Source organism: Salvia splendens, chromosome 10 (assembly GCF_004379255.2).
Source record: "Salvia splendens isolate huo1 chromosome 10, SspV2, whole genome shotgun sequence".
NCBI lineage: Eukaryota > Viridiplantae > Streptophyta > Magnoliopsida > Lamiales > Lamiaceae > Salvia > Salvia splendens.
This window is the reverse complement of record NC_056041.1, coordinates 28633942-28656154: the sequence shown is the minus strand read 5'-3', so window position 1 is coordinate 28656154 and position 22213 is coordinate 28633942. Positions and strand designations below refer to the sequence as shown.

The window sequence follows — 22213 nt, the reverse complement described above, 5'->3', positions numbered from 1 at the left end:
ATAAATTTGATATAGGAACATTTATGAGCTTCCCTCAAAGTAAAGCACCTACTAAATCAACTAATAGCTTGAATTCAATTTACTCATATAATCTCTTATGTTTATCACTAAAATTTTTACCAATAAAGTATTATGTTAATACGAAACCAAATAAAAGCAAAATCTTATTTGATTTTATCACTTCACTAAATTTTTTAGCAATAGAAAATTATTAAAACAAAACTGTGTATTATAACTATAAGTTCCATAAAGTTTACACAATTTGAATTTTGAGAGGTAGACTACGGCCAATATAAGAGATTCATGAGCTAAAGTGACGTTTAACAATAGTTGGATGGGGGAAATATAATTGACCATGTCCTCAAGTGTACTCTAAAAATAAATTAAAAGAATATTATTATATGTTTCCAACTTCTATCACTCATTAAACTAATACTACTACGGTTTAAAATAATCGGTAAAAGGGATACAATTGAGAAATGACTAATAGATGGAATTATAATACTCCCTCCGTCCTGGACTACTCGCACATTTCCTTTTCGGCACGGAGATTAAGGAATGAGTGTATAACAAAGTCAACAATTGCGGCTGTAGATGATAATTTTTACTAAAAATGGAAAGAGTGCAAATAACTTGGGACGACCAGAAAGGAAATAAGTACAAGTAGTCCGGAACGGAGGGAGTAAGACTTAACTAAATAGTATATGTTGAAGATTTCTACATACCATTTTCATCCCGAAAACAATATTTATTATAGAGTGATAATGTAATTTAATTGGTAAGATATTTTTTTCCAATTAATAGATTAGAGACAAATGACTTTATATGTATGAGAATTTTGAAAAAATGACATCATTTTTTTTATGAATGCCATAATTTAGTCAGAGTTAGAATTTTCATTTAGAAAAGCCTACGACATTCAAGAAAGATAATGGTTAATTCTTTCAAATCTCATCAGTCATCAGGGTAATCGATCTATTTTACTAAAAGTTTTTAGAATTTAAAAAATAAAAAATAGAGTGACTTAATATTTGAAGTGCCGTTGGAAGTATAAAAATGGTATGGATGTGAATTAATAACGAAATTACCTGATTATAATAATGATTTTCTTTTGTCTTTTTAAAGATGCTAATTAAGCTGATTAGTAAATAAGGTTGTTTTGTTTTGCTACAAATAAGAGGCGCTCGTTTAGCATTTCATTTCAAAACCCAAAAATCAAAACAAGGAAAAGGGAAAAGAAGAATCCTTCAAATTATCTAGCATTTACAGGCGAAGTAATGGCGGATCAGTTGACTGACGAACAGATCTCTGAGTTTAAGGAGGCTTTTAGCCTTTTCGACAAGGATGGCGATGGTTCGCAGCTTCTCTTCTTCTCTCGCCCTATTTTTTTTGGATTTGATTTCTTCACGGATCACATTGATTTTTGTGTATTTCTGATTTGGTTGATCCCTACTGTGGCTTTGAATTAGGTCTAATTAATACTGACTTTCCGGTCAAAGTTGCTATTTTGAGGTTATTTAGGCATCGTATTAATGCATTTCGATGTTTCCATACTTTGAATTAGGAAAGTTGTTGTGTTGGGAAATTCAATGTTTATAATTTGAGAGTTCATGTTTCGTTGGCTCTTGCATCTTATCGTAGACTGTGAATTTGTGATTGAGCTTTACCATACTGTTCAGCTTTTACCTTGTGACTGATCCATCTGCAAACTTGGTTATGTTATTCGTTAATCTACTTCTCTTTGTTTTTGGGAGTTAGCTTGCTTTGTTGATTGTTGATTCCATTGGTCCACTTAGGATGTGCAAGATCTAAAATACTACTCCCTCCGTCCCGTGATACATTTCTTAGCCAGCACGAGATTTGGTTAATGTGTTTAATTGAATAGAGAAAATGTGAATGTAAGTATTATATGGAGATATAAAGAGAGTTGAATATTTAATTGGGGATAGAAAAAATGGTTGAATATATTAACTGGAAAGAGAAAATTTCCAAAAATAGAAATTTGTCTATCTTTTTTGGGATAAACTAAAAGGAAAGTGTGTCATATTAAGTGCGACGGATGGAGTAGTATCTGTCGACATATCCATTGCTGATTGCCGAAACAACTAATCTTTATGTAGAATCTGTATCTTCCAACGTAGGATTTACTCATATCTTCATTCATAGTTATCTTCACTTGACAGGTTGCATTACCACAAAGGAGCTTGGAACCGTTATGAGGTCCCTGGGGCAGAACCCCACCGAGGCTGAGCTCCAAGACATGATTAATGAGGTGGATGCTGATGGTAATGGAACCATTGACTTCCCGGAGTTCTTGAACCTGATGGCGAGGAAAATGAAGGACACTGACTCAGAGGAGGAGCTAAAAGAGGCATTCCGCGTGTTTGACAAGGATCAGAACGGCTTCATCTCTGCTGCTGAGCTGCGCCATGTGATGACAAACCTCGGGGAGAAGCTGACTGATGAGGAAGTTGATGAGATGATCAGGGAAGCTGATGTTGATGGCGATGGACAGATCAACTACGAAGAATTTGTCAAGGTGATGATGGCCAAATGATCAGCTAGTATGTCTGGGCAAGCTTGTATAGGTTGAAAAAAAATCAAAAATAAAAAGAAAAATAGAAAAGAATGCATGAAGAGTTGGGCTGGCTATTCTAATGTTTTTCATATCTCCAATGAGTTTGTCAAGCTTATGTTGTTGAATATTTCATGATCTGTTGTTGTCGTGGCTATTCTTTCTGGTATGTATTTGTGACTCCTTATTTGCAGCAATTCTAGTTTCCCTACTACCACCCCCTGTAACTGTAAGCTCTTTTCCAAACTTGAATTTTATCAATTTTTTGGAGGATAAATCTCCAACAAGACCTTTGATATGTTTATTTTTTGTAGAGTTATACACAGGGCTTCAATTTGCAGGACTTGTGTAAAATACTGCAGTTAGATTGTTCAGTTTATTGGAAAGTAACGCATTTTGCAAGCAAGAACTGTAAAAATATGGATTTTGATTCTTCATCTGCGTGACCACAGATGAATAATACAGAATGGATTCTTGGAATTGATAGTTCAGTTTTCTAGTATTAGCAATACATAGCTTTGCGGAGCATTAGGAATTATACTGAACCTTAGTAGATGAAGCTCAATTTGAAACACCAACTCTCTTCATCCTTCCTTGTTGAAGATCTGCATTTGCCTCCTCCAGTTTGACAGAATTCGTTTGGTCAGCTGAGTTCCTACAAACGAGACGAAACTATTTCATCTTTAGAGAAAACATGCCACATCTGAGGGCATTGTATAAGCGTATCTCGTTTTGAAGTTTCCGTTTTTATCAATTTATTTACTATTCATTTTCTACGTACTCCTTTTTCTTCTATTTCCTTTTGGATTTATATAACGTCAAAAAAATTATTTTTATATACCAATATTAGTAACAAAGGTTACATCATGGTCGTTCTTTCCTTGGATGAAGGAACATTCATATTGATGCTACACAGATTGTCGTCTTCTCGATTCTTCCTAGTGCTTGATGTCCAACAGTGATCATCTTCTTCTTCGAATCCTTCTCTTTTGGATTCATCTAAGTGGGAGCTTGTCGATTCTCGTGTCGACCTCCCATTCATCCTCGACTCCCTAATCCTTGTTCTCAAGTGTAACCTCTGTTGAGCCGTGTGCTCTTGAAAAATGACATCAAATTCGACTCATCATTTTATCCATTTCAACCTTTATATAGTTATTCCATCATTAACTTGGGGTTGAGGTTCTCAACTTCCTCTTCTTTCTAAAAATTTCCTTAAACTTATTCACACAAAATTGGTGGAAGGTGGAGTTGTTTTGCGGAAAGTGATTTCGTTCGCTAATGTGTCCAATTATGATAGTGTGGGAGGCAATACTAGAGCGTTTGGCTCGAGCCAAGAAGATGTGGTGGATGCCCGGTGTTGAAATCTCCAAACTTTCGGTTCTTCCAGATAGTAATTCAGTTTTAGTAGAAGATAGATAGTTTGTGTTTGTTTTTCTCGTGATCGATATTCGGTACTAACCTTTAGCTATACTATTCCTACTCTGTATACTTGCAGGTATTTGTAGTGCTAAAAGATAGTGCATCAACTTTTTGGCGCCGTTGTCGGGGAATACAATTCACTTTGTGATTGATATCTTCAAACGGACAATTTTACTACTTTGGATTTTAATTGCTTTCAATTTTTAAGTTTTGTTTAATTTATTTTTGTTTTGTTTCTTTCAGGTTGTGTATACGAACGCGTTATGGGAAGAACATCTTAGAGTCGCTCGATCTCGAACTTGAAAGAACCCGTACAAAAATAAGAAGTGAGGAAGGATCAATGGGAGACGGAACAGAGACAGAGAGGCTTCAAGCCACGGTTAAGCTGTTAATGGATGAGAGAGCCACGAAGAAGGCTGCCCGCAAGGAGCAGGAAAATAGGAACAAGGAGATAGTGTCCGTGATGCACACGTTCAATCATGGGAATATGATCACTTTTCCCGACTCATATAGATGCTAACAATTTTGAGTTGTGAATGCCCCTTATCCAAAGGGTTGAGCAGTTTCCTTTTGCAGGCAGGGCCACGGAAGACGCCAACCACCACCTCTTGAAGTTCGTGGAGATTACCAACACATTGAAGTTGAATGGTGTCGACGACGACCCCATAAGGGTAAGACTCTTTTCCTTTTCATTGATTGATTCTGCTAAAGAATGGTTTGAGTGTCTACCCATGAAGCAAGTCTCCACGTGGAAGGATATAGTGGCTGCCTTCCTCGACAAGTATTACCCGCCGGGCACAGTTTTGAAGCTCAAGAGTGAGATCTTCTAATTCATGCAAGGCCACGATGAGCCCCTCTACGAGGCGGTCTCTCGTTTCAAAGGCCTACTCCGCAAGTGTCCCAACCACGGTTTCACCGTGGACCATTAGGTAGGAATCCTTTACAATGGATTTAATGAGAAAATTTGTGCTATGTTGGATTCAGGGGATGGTCGAAAGAAAGGCACAACTCAAGGAGAGTAGCAGCCATAGGGGAGGCCGAGGAGAGTTCCTTTGCTAAGGAATTGGCCGAGCTTAGAGTTCAGGTTGACCAAATGGACACATCTAGAAGAGAGGATCCGGCTCCACCGACCTCCATCATTGCGGTCACTAAATCCGATGCTCCTCCCTCTCCTATGGAAGATGTCAACTACGTGCAACAAGGAGACGGCCCCAATAGGCCTTACAACAACAATTATCGCCCTAACCATGGGGGCGGTAATTTCAATAATTATAATGGGAACCGTCCTCATCCTAACCTTTCGTACTCTAACAATAATTTCTTGCAACCCCCCGCAATATTTAATGTGAGCAAAGGTGGAGTAGTTGAACCTATCAAGAAGGAGGAGAAGTATGACCAAGGAATCATGAAGATCTTGGACGTGTTAATGCAATATAGGAAGACCAATGACACCAAGATTGGGGTCGTTCAGGCAAGGTTAAACAACCTCGAGCAAGGAATAAACATAGTTGCCACCACCGTCTCGAACACCAAGTCTAACAAAAAATTAAGGAAGACAAGGCGAAGGCAGCAGCACGAGTGGCTGACATAAACAACAAGTGGGTCGCCAAGCAGAAGAAGGATGAAGGCAGCACCACCGGAACGAAATCTGGGGACTGCCCGACGCCTAGCGGACCGCCGCACACCCCGCAGCGGCCTGTCGAAGAAGAAGTTCGAGCTTGAAGAGCAGTTCAAGCATTTCTTTAACATGTTCTGTAAGGTCCATAATATTATCCCTCTCGTTGAATCGTTGTAGGAAATACCTAGGTACGCGAAGCTACTAAGGGAGACCGTGATGAAGAAGATAAAGCCTACTAAATCCGACCTTAAGTTGCCTCACCATTGCAGCGAGATCATTAAACGGGAGAGGGCCGTGAAGCAAGGAGATCCCGACCAGTTCATCATTAGGTGCTCGATTAGAGAAGGAAAAGTGGATAAGACCCTTTGAGATCTAGGGGCTAGCATCAACATCATGACACTGAAATATTATGAGAAGCTCAACATCTGTCTACTCAAGACGTCGGATGTGATCATAAGGTTGTCCGACAACTCGGCAATTAAAACAGTGGCATGATTGAGGATATCTTGGTAAAGGTAGACGATTTCATCTTCTGTGCTGACTTCATTATTCTTGATATGAAAGTAGATAAGAATGTACCTCTAATCTTAGGCAGAGATTTTCTAGCCACATGCAAAGCTCTTATTGATGTAGGTAGAGGCGAAATCACGATTAGTGACAACTACCGTCGCACCACCTATAAGATAGAGAGTGAAATGCTTAAGTATGAAGAGGTGCAACAAGCAAAGATGGAGCGTGAATGCAGGGCAGTTATGATGACCGACACGTTTAAGCCTTTTAGGCCATTAGAAGGGGAAGATCTTTCTAACCCTTCTATTTTTATTGTCAATACTCTTCCTCAAGTCCCAAAAAGAGTAAGCCTAAGCATGCTAAACCTCCTTTGCAGGAGAAGCCTAAGAAGAAGAAGAAGGAAAAGAAGGAGCCCCAAACTCTAGTCAACCCCGAAGTCAACGTGTTCAAGACCTCGAACGGAAGATATAAATGGTGGAGAAAAATTTGCATCAAAATGGTCCCGTTTGCGGTTTTCAGCATTACAGTCATTGATCCGCCCACCTAGTTGGGTCATTCCAAGTTGAGCCAATGACTTTAAACAAAGGAGCTTGTTGGGAGGCAACCCAACTTGTTTTTCCCTTTATTTTTTTCGTTTTTTTTCTGGTTTTCCTTAATTTTCATGCATTTTCTGTGCACGTAAAAAAATAATTTAAAAATTTAAGCTTAGAGACCGCTGCACAATCCACAACGGTCGCTGCTGAGTTTTCAGTGTGTAGGAGCAGATCTGGCCCTAGGGCGAGCTATAGCGGTCCTTGTGCGGGCCGCATCGGCCTATTAGAGATACGCCATTTTCGCAACACACGCTGCGGTCGCTGCACGTCGCGTAGCGGTCACCACAGAAAAGTCAGTGACGCGATTTCGCCTATTTAAGATGAGTTTTCTCTCTTCTTTCCACCATCTTCTCCAATTCTCCTTTGCACACGACCCCAACTAGGAAATATCACCAAATTCACACACCCACACTCTCATTCTTCCATCCCATTCCTAAATTCAAGCTTCCGTCGTTCAATTCTCTCCAACTCAAGGTATGAATCCCGCTTTTAATTTTTGAGTTTAGATTGAATTCTTCCAGGGATTTTGCTCTTTCTCGATAAATTGTTCGGTTGAAAAGCATGCTTTATTATGGGGGATGAGTGTGATGATGTTTCTACTTACTTTTCATGGTTAGATTTTGCATAGGGTGGTGAATTGTTGGTGTTTGTTGGTGAATTCACTCTTGTTCTTAGTTGTTTATATGTTGCAATCATGTTCATAGCATTGTGATGCTATTATTACTTCCATGAATTGCAATACATGTGTAGTCATAGAGATTGTTGATTATGTTGATATGTCTCTATATGGGGGATGAATTCACATTGGGGGATGGATTTTAGTTGTTCTAAATTGTTGGTTTTGTTTAACATGATAACATGCTACAATTTAAGATGCTTACTTGATACAAACTTGCACATCTTTGTTATTTTTGATGTATGCCTAGTTGAGTGCAAGTTTGTGGAACCCTTGTTTGTCTATTGTTTAGTGCTCCTTTTAGAGTTTTGTTTTCTTTTGTAAGAAAATAACAACAAGAGGTAAGGCCGAGAATGCGAAGAGCTACGGAGTTAGCCTTCCAACGGATGAGCACAAGGCAATGTGGAAGAGAGTCTCGGAAAGAGACACGACACCCTCACGCTACCCCCACGAGCTTCCCCTCGGTACTTTGGGGATCTTAGAGGATTTTTGGGCATTGTGCAACATCGGGGAAGGAAATGGCCTCATCCACATGTTCCAAGGAAGGTGACCATCATATAAGAGACTCACTCTCGAGTTCCTAAGCACACTCGAGGTGTACAAGAACCGTCGTTCCCGCATCCCCGAGAGCATCATCGACTTTCGCCTTGGCAACCGCAACCATTCTCTTTCCATTGAGGACCTTTTGTGAGGTGTTCCATTGCTTCGACCCCAACCCCGATGAAGAGATCGACTATGAGTACTCTGACGTTTGGGGTGCGATGACCACGGAAGGGGAAGACCATGAGCGGGGCTATGCCAAGTCCTCATCCATCCGCAACCCCATTTTGAGGTACCTCCACCGAGCCATGACCCAATTGATGTTTGCAAGAATAGATGGTGGGAGTGTGTCCCAAACAAAGATCAATGTCATGTGGCGTCTTCTCACCAAAAGGCGATTCAACTTTGGGATACTCTTCACTCTCTACGTTGACCGGATTTCTAAGAAGGACGGGAGTGTTATTTGTTGCGGGGGATTGATCACGGCGCTTGCCGAACATCTTGGCATCTCGACCGCGGGGTTCACCGAGGATATGGGGGAGAGATTTATCACTTTCGAGGTACTCTTATCGGTGGGGATTTTGAAGACCGATTCTAGCGATCAAGCATTCTTCATGCAAGTGGATAAGGATCACTTTCCCCTTTCCATCCCACATTTGACCAAGGTCGACACATGGGAGAATCAATCCAATTGGAAGCTTAACACTCCCACCCACCGAAGATCCATTGAGGCTAACCCCGTTCATGGGGAGTTTAGGAGGAGGAACATTCCTTCTCGCATCCCCGCCTTCGACGCCATCGAAAACTATCAAGAGGGGGCGGAGCATTCACAAGCTCAAGGGAGTGGGGCGCCGTCACAAGAAGAATAAAAAGAAGAAGAGGAAGAAGAAGAGAAAGTAGAGGGCCACGACCACCACACTAGAGCCAAACGCCGTCACGGAAGGCCTAATGCCAATGAAGAGTTTCAATCCAACACCTCCGGCCAACTAGAAGATATGTTCTCCTACATGCAAAACATGTCCAACACTTGGGACAATCGATGGGCGTAGCAACAACAAGAGAACGCCTTCAACTGCCAGGGATGGACGACACAAGGTGATTGTTGGATGGCGGAACAAGCCTTTTGGGAGACTCAACGGCTAGAAGATGTTCATCAACGTCAACAAATCGCCAAGCTTCAAAGGATGACCGCCGAGACTCGCGAGGAGCGACAGACCATGAGTGACGACATCACCTATCTCATTGGCACTTTCGACGACCTCAATGCTCGCTTACCTTCTCCTCAAGAATGAAGTCAAGCTCATGACTTTAAATGGGCACTTGTATCATTAGTTGTTCTTGTTTGAGACAATTTTTATTTTTGTTTATGAACATCTTTTCAAGTTGTTTTTTGTTTTAGTTTAGTTTTCTACTTTATTAATTTTTTTCGCAGGTTCTAGACTATTCCCAGCGACCGTTGGCGATTGCGCAGCGGCACGCTGGGAACACACAGGAAGTCTCTGGACTCATCCTAGCGACCGCTGGTGCTTGCGCAGCGGTCCGCAGGCCAATCATAGTGTTCCAGCCTCAAATTTTTTGAGTTTTTCAAATTTTCGCTCGTCCAACTTCTACGCGAATAATTTCAAGGTATATTTATTGCTTTCTTTAGTTTACTCTCGTCCCTACCGACTCTGCAAACTTATTTTACACTTTGTTGTAAATAAGTTTGGGGGGATGAAGTGTTGGACCGTGAACTTAGGTTTTTGTTTTTGTTTTTGAAAAATCCAGAAGTTGAATCCTTGTCATGAACTTAACATGAAGAACTTAGAAACATGCATGTATAGTGACACATTAGACTGAGTTGCCAATAATATTAAATTCTTTCATCTTTGATTAAGTATGTCTTAACGTTTTGATTTGATGCCTTGGTAAAATTATGCATAATTAGTGAATTGCTTGTTCTCCTTGAATCATGCTTATACCTTGTGAGATATGAGCCTTAATTTCTTTCATGTGTGATTTATCTGCATTCATGTATATGTTTCTAGAACTTGCTCCTAGTCTGCCTAAGTTTACATAGTGTTTAAGGAGGATGTTAGGCCATCTTTTCATACCTACTTTTATATCCAAAATTTTGACCCTTTTCGAAAAAATTTTTTATCCATTTGGAGCCAATTTTGAGCCTTTAAGCATATTCTTTGGAAGCCAAATCAATGGGACAATTCCTTGGGTTATTATAGTTTTTATTTGATCTTTTGTAAAGGAATTGGAGAGATAAGGGGAAATTGTGAAAAGTGAAAAGTAGTGTGCTTAAAGTTATAAAAGTGCAAGTTGTGAAATAGAAAAGTCAAAAGTGTGCTTGATCTAGAAAGGATGCATATGTTATATAAAAGAAGGAAAGGTTGTGTGAAGAAAAGAAAAAAAAAAGAAAAATCAAAGGTTTGGGAATATGAAGGGAGAATAATTGTTGAAAGTGTCTTGGGTTTTTAATAAAAGTGGAGTCTATTTCACTCTACTTGTGATTTTTATTTTAGCCATTTTTTAGGCAAATATTCCTCACCTACCAAAGAGCCTACATTACAACCAAAATTAAAGACTTTTTGGACTTTTGATGTTTAATCACATCTAGTAGAGGAGGGATTAGACTTTGAGCAAACCTATGGTAAACTTTGCAAGATGCATGATTTGAGTGCTTATATACTTTACCTTGTACACTTTGAGAGTGAGAGAACACTTCCCATCTTTGGAAATTTGCCACATGTGAGTGCATGAATTCAAGGTGTTCCACGAGTTAGTAATGAAAGTGCACTAATAAGCCTTGCTTGATTTGATTGCGTTAATACATGCTTGATCTATCTAATCCATACTTTGTGGCAATTATGACGTCTAGTCTTTGTGCATTCCGTGCGTCTATTCTTGTATCTTTTATGTTTTGTTCGAGGACAAACAAAAATGTAAGTTTGGGGGAGCTGATTCGCTCGGATTTTGCACGGTTTTAAGGCCATCTTTTGGTCCGTTTTTAATGTCAAGGTTGCATTACATGTCCATTATTTGTATATTTTATTTATTTTGGTATTTTGACATGTTTTATGAGAAATGTGCATATTTGAGCCTAAAAAGGGAGTCAAAACGCGAAGTTGGAAATTTGGAGCTATTCTACATGTCCAGAGGTCCGCTGCAACACAGCCGGCGACCGCTGGCACCCAACGACCGCTAAGCCAGTAGCGGCTCGCTCCGGGAAAGTTGTGCATGAAGAAAGGACACGCTTAGCGACAGCTGGGAAATGCGTGGGGACCGCTATAGAGAGTTCAGAGAGTTACGGGATGATTGCCAGCGACCGCTAAAACAAGTGCAGCCGCTCGAACCAACCCACAGTGACCGCTAGCCAAGGTGCAGCGGCCCACTGGGAAAAAGCGGCGAACAGATTTGCCCTACTTTCTCTCCAAGATATATCATATTTTGCAACATTTTTCCTTATATGAAGAGGGGGTGGCTTTTCCCCTATAAATACTCCCCAAAGCTTCATCAAAATTAGATCTTCTCTTTGCCAAATATTTCCAAAGCTTAAAAGTTAGAGTGCTTCATTGTGCAAGGGGTTGAAGAAGGATTCAAGATCATCAGGGCTACAAGGATTCTACCTTTGGGTTCTAATTGCTTTAGTTCTTATGTTTTTATTATCTTCCCTTCAATCTATGTTTTTAGTTTACTCTATCATGTGTTAGTAACGACTTTGGTTAGACAATTCCTTTTTCTATTTAACATCCATTTCGTGCTTACTGTGTTTCTTCCTTAAGTTAATGGATATAACTTGCTAAATAATCGTGAGAGGAGGTTGGTGAGTTAGATCCACTTAATAGACACTGTTAATTGATAGTGAGGACTTTTCAAGGGTCTTAGGAGCTTTTAGGAATTACGTATTTAGGATTGACAACCATAATGTTTGTAATCAACGTTTGCATCGCATGAGCATAAGTTAGGTGACTCGTTCTATCAAAGTAAGAATTGTGCTAGGGTGTTGTAGTTGGAGCTTGTATAACCATAACTGTGAACGCACATCCCAGGAATTCCCTTATCTCTATACTTTTATCTCCGTGTTTATTTGCAATTAGTTGTTTCTTTGCTTTCAATTATTCTTTGTTTTAAAAAATTTCCAAAACTTTTGGTTCTTCCAGATAGTAATTGAGTTTTAGTAGAAGATAGACAGTTTGTGTTTGTATTCCCCGTGATCGATATCCGGTACTAACCTTTAGCTATACTATTCCTACTTTGTATACTTGCAGGTATTTGTAGTGCTAAAAAATAGTGCATCAGCAGGAAAGGGCTAAGAGGAAGGAGAAGCCTCTACATCTAATTGACTCTGAGGTCTACGTGATCAAAACCGCAAGTGGTGGAAGAAGGTCGTTAGTCCATTTGCAGTGTGCAGAACAAGCGTCGTTAGTCCACCCACCTAGTCGGGTCGCTTCATGTCGAGCTAACGACATAAAACAAAAGATCTTATTGGGAGGCAACCCAATGTGTTTTTTGTTATTTTTCATTATTTTTCGTTTTTGTTGTTATTCTCTTTATTTTTCGTGCACTGTGCATGGAGGGCCTCGAGAGGGGCGCGAATTCAGACCAAGTTATATTGAAGATAACTGAACCGATTTGATCAGTTAGCAAATGTTGTTGCCACTTGATCGATTCGAACTCGCTCTCGCTCGTTTCCTACCAATGTAATTTGAAAACTCCCAATTTTGCACTACTTTAACAGTAAAGCGGCAAGTTTGGGGTCGATCCCACATAGAAGTTGGTGTGTCGAGTGTGTGAGTAGTGAACAGGGGGGTTGGCTGCTGCCACGCTTTAACTTGGGAGTTTTTAACTACTATTTTTACTCTAGACAGAATTAAATTTTGCTAACTTTATCAAAGGAACTTTAACTACTGGGTCAAGTGAATTGCAGGTGACAACGGAAAAGTAAATGCGCGGATTAAAATAAAACAACTTCGATTAAAATTAAACTAAGTACAACATAAATTTGAAACTAAGCTAATACTTTGGAAAATAAGAAAGCAAGTGAAACCGAGAAGAATCTCGGCGGGAAATTTGGGAATACGCCGACAGATAACAAGTATTCTGCAGCGCTTCTTTGATTGCCCTTTCTAACTACGCATTACTTTATCTAAGCTAAGCTATTCTAGAGAACTGTACTAAGCTAAACTAAGCTAAACTAGACGGAAAGTAAAGGATCGGTTCTCCTTTCATGTGGTGGCACATCCTCTATTTATAAGCTCGACTCGGCCTCCAGCTGGATAACGATCTTGACAAGGAATATTCACTCATGTTGAGAATGAGCGACTCATGGATTGCTATGTGCTCTTCTTCTAGAATCTACGACGCTTTTCAGTAACAAATCTGTGACTCAGCTCCGTCCTTCTAGAACGTTGTCTTTGATAACAGATTGTTGCGCACCATCCAACTCATAGCCTCACATGTCCTTCTTCTGATACCCAGTGGTCCCCTCCTTAACTGCTTTTCTACTCCCCTTGATCAACTTCCCCGATTTTTGTCCTTTTATCGCCTTTTGTACTTGCTTGATCAGTCCGGCCTTGCTGCCTTGGTCAAGCAGCATTTCTGCACAATTAACACTTGTTTTGCGCGATAAACCGATCAAGTAGTACACATTTTACCCTTAAACCGATGCATGAAATGAGCCTAATCAAACTGCTCACACTTAAAACATACTTGTCCTCAAGTATATAAAAAAAAGAAAAGAAAAAGATAAGGCAAATTTCAGGCATGGTTTACTCATTTCACAAGTAAAAGAAGACGAAAAGAAAAACAAGACTCAAAACCAAAAACACATATTTACATGTATGCATTAGACCGAATATATTTCCAACAATCATACCCAAGGTTGAGGTCAATCCATTTGCCAGTAGCTTATGTTTCTTCTTTTTCGCGTTTGTTTGATCAAGGTGTCAGTTTGTCAAGAATGCTCAATCTAAACCACTGTTAGATTCACTCAGTCGCTCATATTTCACCAGAGATGTTAGGACTGTTCACTCGGTATTGCCACAATTTTAATACCTTGAATTGGACTGTACAAGATAGTTCCTTAAGGTCTTTGTTTTTGGTTGTAACGGGGCTTAAGGGTAGTAACGTATTAGGGTAGGGTCCTAGGGGTTCTAAGTTTAAAATAAAAATTTTAAATTGTAGAAAGAAAAATCACATGAGTCAAAAGATCAAAGTTATGACTAGACTTGTTGGATCAAGTTGGGATATTTATTTTTCTACTAGATACTTACTTTGGTAAAAAAACGTCCTTTAGCCTTTTAAATTTTTAGCTTATTTCCTAACTTTCGATTTCCCGGGTCAGGTTACAACTTTTTCCTGCCCTTTCCTTTTTCTCAAATTCTTCTCAACATTTTGTTTTTGACTTGGTCAACCTGATTCTCTAACTTGATCAACCCGGCTACCCTTTATTTCGACTATTCTATTGCTATCCCCTTTTGTTTTCCTTAAAAAACTTCATCTCTTTGACCCTCTTTCCTCATGTGATATTAAGCTTGAGTTCAGTTTTAAGGCTTCAAAGAACGGGTAAGAGTGTATGGGCTCAAAGTGGTTAACTAAGGGGTGCCTGATTAACGAGGCGGGTTCGTGGAACGAAGGAAAAGAAATGGCTCAAATGGCTAAGTCCTAGTGCCTTTAGTCCTTACTACTTGTGCAATTTTCATCTCAATATTAAAAGTCAGTCTCTCGTAAAATTTTCTTTTGTAAAAATAGTAGAAAGTGTTTTACTTTTGGCTTATAACTCACATATAGAGAGGCTTCACAGTTGGTTTAGAAAGTAAGCGTTTCATAATACTTGCGTCGTTCAAATTGATCAAGTTTTTACATGTGAGCATACTGAATCCTTTTTCTAACTCTTCCAAGAAGTAATCAAGTCTTCCATTTATTCAATTTCATGCATATTGCCTATTTCATTACTAACTGGAATTTGTTATTTTTTTGAAAAATTTTAGCATGTATGATTCTACTGTAACTAACCTGTCCCCCCTCCCCACTGCATATGAACTCGTCCTCGAGGGACTTGATGCAGTGGAAAAAAAGGGTTAGGCACAGGCAACGACACAATAATAACAAGGGAAACTTCTCACACTTAAACCAGACTCTGGATTAAGTGTGAGACAGTGCCGACAATCAAAACATGCTAACAAATATAGAAAACCAATATAAAAAGACACATAAGGCAGGCATGCATACTTCTCACACTTAGACCCAACACAGGTCTAAGTGTGATGCAGAATAGAACGACAGTTATACATACCAAAAACAAATTAAAACTAAAATTGTTTTGAAATTAAGGTGAGCTGAGATTGGGGGGGTTGTACTTAGGGTTTCCTGTGAGGCTGCTTGGGGATGCTGAAGGTGGCCTGGAGGATGTTTGGCGCCGAGGTAGAGGAGAGCTTGTAGAGGGAGGTGGTGGTCGTCTGGCAGAGGTCTGGTCTTGGGTGGTTCTCAATAACCTAGCCAGCAGAACCAGTTGAGCATTTGAATTCTCCTCCAGCTGCATCAATGTCTGCTCCACTCGGAGCTTCCATGCACTGTCAGTGCTTGCAGCCTCCTCCTGCTCCATCCTTAGAGTGGGCGTCTGGTGTGTATCCTCCTCTTCTCCATCGGCAGGGGTTGCTGAGGTCTCCTCTAGGCTTCTTCTCTTCTGGGGCTGGCTTCTTTGTTGCTCCCACCGACCTGCTGCGTAAAACTAGAAATTCCATCCTTGCATCTTCTCTAAAACCTGAATTCTAACAAAGAAGTCAAGGTCAAATATTTCAGGACCAGGGCAAAGGATGGGGTGTCCGACATTCTTCACGGTCCAGTTTCTCCTCAGATAGGCACCGAGAAGGTGGCAGACGTTTAAGTGGCGGGCAGCATAGATAGCCATTTGGTTTATGGAATAAGCCAGCCAGAACCCAAGGTGGACTTTCTTCTGTTCTCTCATGCTCCACATAAAGTAAAGCTCGGCTAGAGTGAGGATCGCCACTGTATTACCTTGCCCGAGGAGATTATAGGCCAGGTAGACCTGGGCTAGACGGAGGGCAGGATCAGCGATAAGATGTCCTCTGGATTCAGAAGTTCTGAAAATAGGGGCGGGTCCACCGCATATTGCCTTCCAGATGGCCTGCTGATCGAATTCGAGTTTCCTCTGTAGGAGACCGATATCGCGCCCAACCCAAACCCCTTTAGTCACCTAGTTCTCTGTATAGAGGCCAATCAGGATAGAAAATTCATTTAGGCTCATCAGTTGGTCCTGGTCAAAGACCCTAAAGGAGACACTTCTGTCGTTCAAGTCCGAGCTTTCGGAGAATCGGAAGGATGTGAAGAACTCCTTGGCCAGGTCCTCCGGCACAGGAGTCTTATCGACCTCTAGCAACCATTCAAAACCGATGCCGGCAATGTAGGCAGAAAACCTCTCCTTCATCTCTATTTTTTCCAAGGATGGCTAGTGCAGCATCTTCCCCGCCTTTAACTTCTTCTGGGAAGTCACCCTTTGGTGGAAAAGCTGGGGTCAACACCACATGCTGCGGAGAGTAGGCGGTGGAAGGAAAGGTTGCAGGCCTTCCTTGTTGTCTTCTGGACGTTCGGGTCCAACGTAATTCCTATCTCGTCGAATCACTGCCCTCATCTCCTGGCCGTGGGGAAGCGGGTGCGGAATCATCTACAACGGTGGCCGCTGTGTTAGCGGAGCGACTTCTCTTGGGGGTAGGGAGGACACTTTCCTTCCCCTTCCTCTTTTTCTCTCTCTTCTCCCTTGCCAGGCTGCCCTCGGTAGCCTCCCTCTCATCTCCAGCCTCCTGAATCTAAGGCTCTTCTGGTTCCTCTTCATCCACCAGCCTCCGTACTGCGCGTTGCCTATGTACCACCATTCCCTCCTCACTCTGGATTTTTAGGCTTCCAGCTACCTCCAGGAGCTTGTCCATTGTCATGCGCCTAGTCTGACGGCGTAACGGCTCCTCCTCCTCCGTCTCCCCATAGTCGAACAACAGGCGGAATTCCTCCACCTCTTCATCGTTGATGTTTCCGATCTCAGTCAAATGTGGCTCATGGATCGAAGTGAAGCCGCCACCGCTTGCTGGCGACGAAATAGCGAATGACTGCCCATAATCTTCTCCCAATCCCTCTTCATTGGAGGCATCTGCGCTGCATTGCATCGGCTGGGTTGGGGACGAAGGTGAAGGTTGAATGGGAGATGGTGGAGGTGATGTAGGAGGGCTAGGTGGGATCTTTGGTTTATAGAATGAAGCAGTATTTTTAGACCGAGAAATCCCAAATCTAGCTTTGAGTTCGGCGTATGCTGCTGCATCGTCCAACTCGCGGGGTATACTCCGGAGGATTTTATCGAGGTGCCGTAGAGTTTCCTCATCTACTTCGGAACGTGGAATGGCGGTGCTGGTTTGTTGTGGGGCGGTGGTTGGCGTAGAAGGGTAAAGGTTTCCTTGACGAACTTGGGATGAAGTTTCTCGGTCTCCACCGTCGGTGCCGACACTGGAGGATGATGAAGGAGTGGGAAATTGCTCGATCAACATCTTTGTTAATAGTGGTGATGAGTGTTGGTGGAGAAAGTGTTCTAGGTGAGGGTTCGGAACTTGGAGAGGCGTGGAGGGAGTAAAAGGAATGCACTGTAGTCGCTTTTAGTTGAAAGTGAAATCTGGCTCTGAGATCTGCCTATTGTACTGATATCACGACTGTTGGGATTTCTGACGGTTGAGATCTCTGCGACTGTTCATGTACGGGCGCGCCTTTTCAGAGTGCCAACTGGCTTAGCTTCCCTGATACGCTTTCTCCTTCTCCTTAGGACGTTCCTTCATTGCGACAGTTGTCGCAGCCTGACACTTCTCCAATGACTGCATATGTCCTATCACCACCTGTCCCTAATCAATTGAATCCTTGTGGCCATTGGTTAGCCTTCGTTGCACCGATCAAGTGGTAAGTTAAATCCAGATGCAAACTCAATAATTCCACTTGATCAGTTTCTTGCCTCCACTTCCGACTTTTAATTTTCTAAGACATAAAAAAAACTAACTCTTTGAAAAACTATTTACACTAACTACAAGGATTTGACCGAGTTCCCCTAGGACGTCACTTGATCAGTTTAATAGTTTTAGAATTTGCTGCTTGATCAAGCGGACTACGCAGGAGTACCCGATCACTCCTTCTACCTGGTCACTGGCAGAGATTGGGCAGGGTTGGTGGAACTTCTTCCACCAAGCCTGCTTTGGCCCTGTCTCTGTACGGTTCAACCCGATGACCCTTTCCTACGAAGGAGAGCGGATTGGGGGGGCTCCTTTGTGCATGTTTACTTCCAGTGCGTATGTCGCCATGGTGGTATTAGAGTTCGCCCATTCCGATATTAGTTTGATTTGACACTGTTCACCGATGGGTAGGGATGTCAATGTAACCCGAACCCACGGGCCGGCCCGAATAATCCGATAAAAATACAGGGTTAGGGTTGTAATTTCGCAGCCCGAATTTAAAATCGGGCCATTCGGGCTGACCCATTCGGGTTGTCGGGTTAGGCGGGCTGACCCGTTCGGGTTACGGGTCGGCCCGTCGGGTTGAAGGCTTCTGCACAGCGAGCAGTTTTTATAACGGTCATAACTTTCTCTACAAAGCTCCGATTGAGGCGTGCAATATATCCACGCGAAGCTCTTTCGAAGACGAAGAGAATGATATGTATTAGAGGTTTATCAGACTTCAAAATCGCGAGAAGCATTGACTCAAACAAGGCTGCTGCACATCCACATATTTTATGTACATTTTCTAATCAATTTTCTATCATTTCTCAACAAACATGTAAACATACCAAAATATAGAAATGTAATCAAAATCATCCAAGACAACCCTCTAAAACCATGCAAAATCCAAATACACCAACCCACTATATAAGATCACGAAAAAAAATCACCATGTGGTTCATGGATTCATAAATACTCGTATATAAAAGCTTTCTTTTAGTATATTTCCAATATAATAGTACAAAGTGTTTTGACGCCGCTTCGTCATTGAATTATGCGTACTTTGATGATTCTTAAAACAAAGATAAATTATTATTTGACTTATTTACAGCTGGAATAAATTAAATTTGACCAATCATAATTCAAGAAAACTTAGAGTTATTCCAGTTAGCTAGCATCTTGATAATTCACTCTTTAACAATTCAAAATATTTTTGTTACATCTACGATGCACCTCTCACGTTATGAAAATTTTGTTTAATTTTCTATGAATTGATTTATGTTTGAATTTTGAAACAAAGTGTTGATTTATGTTTTAAATACATAAACATAAACATAAACATACTATTGATAGATATTTTGTAAATAATTATGTAATGAATAAGTTATTTAAATTTAAATAACTTAATCTTTTTTAAAAATATTAAAGAAAATTAAAAATATGTATTTCATTGTTGAATGATTAATTAAAAATATGTATATAAATAAAGAAAATTTAAAATACGTATTATTTTTTGAAAATATTAAGAGAATTAAAAATACGCATTGGCCCGAATAACCCGGTGGGTTAGCCCGAAACCCGAAGGGTTAGGGTTAGGGTCGAACTTTTATAACCCGAAAAAATCATAACCCGAATAGCCCGTACCCGAATGGCCCGACAACCCGAACGGGTTGGCCCGATTGACATCCCTACCGATGGGCTCTTCCTTCCTCGAGGAGGGGTCGGTCACTCCTTTTTCCACCGTGGCTGGATACATGTACCGATTTGGTTCATCTCCATCAGGTCTGCTGTTTTCCACTTGACTCCTTCTCCACTCGGTCTCAGTTTTTTCATCAATTGTCCTCCCTGTTCTTGCATATCTGGCTTGTGATATGTCTGATTGGACAAATCCTTGGGAGGAACTGGCGACCCAGGTAAAGATAATAGTTGCCTCGTAGGCGAGGGACTCGCTTTCAGCTTTCTTCTCAGTGGAATGGCTTGATCAGGTGGTTTTTCGATTCTTCCTGGTTGAGTGATCTCTTCTGTCTTGGCGGGTCGTGTTGGCTTGCAGAAATCCATAATTGCTTTTTCAATGGCTTCATCATCCATTTTCCCAGTCATCGTTGCTTCGAACCAGTCAGTTGCTTCCCCTTAAGCTTTTCATTATCAGTGGAATAAAAGGATGGTTTAATGAAGAGTTTAGCTTCCAGACTCTTTTACTCCAAAGGCCTGACGGTATCTACCGATTGTACGCTTCCGCTGTCCCGTGGCTTCCTTGCAGCTTCATTAATGTACTGTAAGTTGTTCTCCATTAAACTCTAGATTCATCATACCATGGCGGACATCAATGACTGTGCTGGCGGTAGATAGGAAAGGTCTTCCCAAGAGAATTCCAACTGACTCCTCCGCTCCTGGCTCCATCATCTTTATGACAAAGAAGTCGGCGAGGTACACAAATTTGTTCACTTTGACGATTTCATTCTCTAGAATTCCCTCGGGGTAAATGCAAGACCCATTCGCTAGTTGTATCGCCATATCGGTTTCGACTAGCTTTGCTTCCCCCAGCTTTTCATACATAGAATATGGCATAACATTGATGGAAGCCCCCAGGTCGCACATTGCTTGCTCCATTAGAACGTCTCTGATGGAGATTAGAAGCGTAAACGCCCCTGGGTCAGCTTTCTTGGGTGGAAGATCACTGGGTTGGATCACTCCAGTCACATTTTCTGTTTCGCCCATCTTCCTCTTCCCAGCAACCTGTTTACGTGTACTGGACTCTTTTCCTTGTGTGACTTGATCAAGGGTGCTGGACTCAAGACTTCTGTTATGATTGGGTCTAGGTGCTTGAAAACTCGCAGATGAGCTTTGACAAACTGTTTCCGATTTCAGAGAGACTGTATTGACATTTTCTTGCCCTGTAGGTTGCTGCACTGTGGCCGGGAGCTTTCCTTCATTCCCTCTCAGCTCACCCAGTGACATGGCGACCTGAGATAACTGCTTTGTAAGCATCTCGAGTGTAGTCCTCTGTTCTTTCTGAGTCTCTTGTATTTCTCGCATCACATCTTGGGGCTGATGCAGGATCATCACATCTCCTGGACCTTCAAATTGTTGTTTGTTATATCTCTGATTAAATCGACCTCCTCCATGGCCTTGCTGATACTAGCCAGAAGGTCCATACTGCTCTGGCTGGTTCTGGGGAAGATGATTCTGTTGATTCCCTCTTTGGTACTGCGGGACATAGTTCACAATTTGATTATTTGACTGTCTTCCCTGGTTTCTAAACTGAGGGCCTTGGTGTTGGTACCCACATTCTCCTTCCTGTTGTCGACTTGACCAGTTAGACTGTCCTCCACTTGACCAGTTCCCTTGAGGTCCATTAGACCATCCTTCCTGTCCTCCCTGCATTCTGTTCCCTCCAGTGTTTGATCTATCCTGGACCCAAGCAGGCCAGTTGGGCTGCCCTTCAGAGGGTTGCATCTGCAGTGTTGAGGGTTGCGATTGTTGGCTCTGATTCTGATCAGTCCACCTAAAATTTGGGTGGTTCCTCCATGGAGCATCTCTCTGCTTCCCCTGGATCCAGTTGCCATTTGAGTTCCAGTGGCCAACGACATTCACCTGAGCTTGCGGTTTTACCTCAGGGGGGAACTCGCAATAGTAGTAGTGATGCTCTTCTGGTGGGGACGGTTGCGGCACATACTGCGTTTCCTTTGGTGCAGGTGGTGGATGTGGTCTGGCTTTCTCTACTGCCTCCAGCAGTTTCTTTTCCATCTGCTTAAATCGAGCTTCCAACTTTTCATCATTGCGCGCCTCTACTACATGGACTGCCCCTCTCCTATAATGCCCTTGAGACGTCTCATACGACCGCTTAGCCTCGATCAGCCTCTCCAATATATTTTTGGCTTGGCTGAATGCGGTCTTTGAGAAATCTCCTTGAGCTGCAAGGTTGAGATCATTCTTGCTATCCACAGTGAGTCCGCCATAAAAGATCGAGTAGATCTCCCGCTCCCCCAGCTTGTGATTGGGGCATGCTTGAAGCAAACCTTGGAATCTGTCCCAGTACTGGCCGAGGGGCTCATCGTTCTCCTGCCTAGCCTCTGTAATCTCCCTTTTCAGGGAACTTGTCTTCGATGCTGGGAAAAAGCGATCTAGGAATATCATGCGGAATTCAGCTCAGGTTCTGATGGATTCTTCTGGCCGCCTTGACAGCCAGACACCCGCATCGCCCTTCAAAACGAAGGGAATAGCTTTGAGCCTATAATCTTCGGATGTGGATCCAGCTGGCACAGGCTGAATATCACAGTATCGGCAGAATTCCTCCAGAAAAGCGTACGG

General features: G+C 41.8%; 1 protein-coding gene across 1 annotated transcript; it reads left to right on the top strand.

Annotated features, from left to right (window-relative positions):
- Nucleotides 1-1152: 1152 nt before the first annotated feature.
- LOC121751234 (calmodulin) lies at nucleotides 1153-2772 on the top strand. Its single transcript, XM_042145944.1, has 2 exons — nucleotides 1153-1353; nucleotides 2184-2772. Exons 1-2 carry the CDS (start codon nucleotides 1278-1280, stop codon nucleotides 2555-2557), a joined length of 450 nt encoding a protein of 149 aa, XP_042001878.1. The 5' UTR covers nucleotides 1153-1277; the 3' UTR covers nucleotides 2558-2772.
- The last annotated feature ends 19441 nt before the right edge of the window (nucleotides 2773-22213 follow it).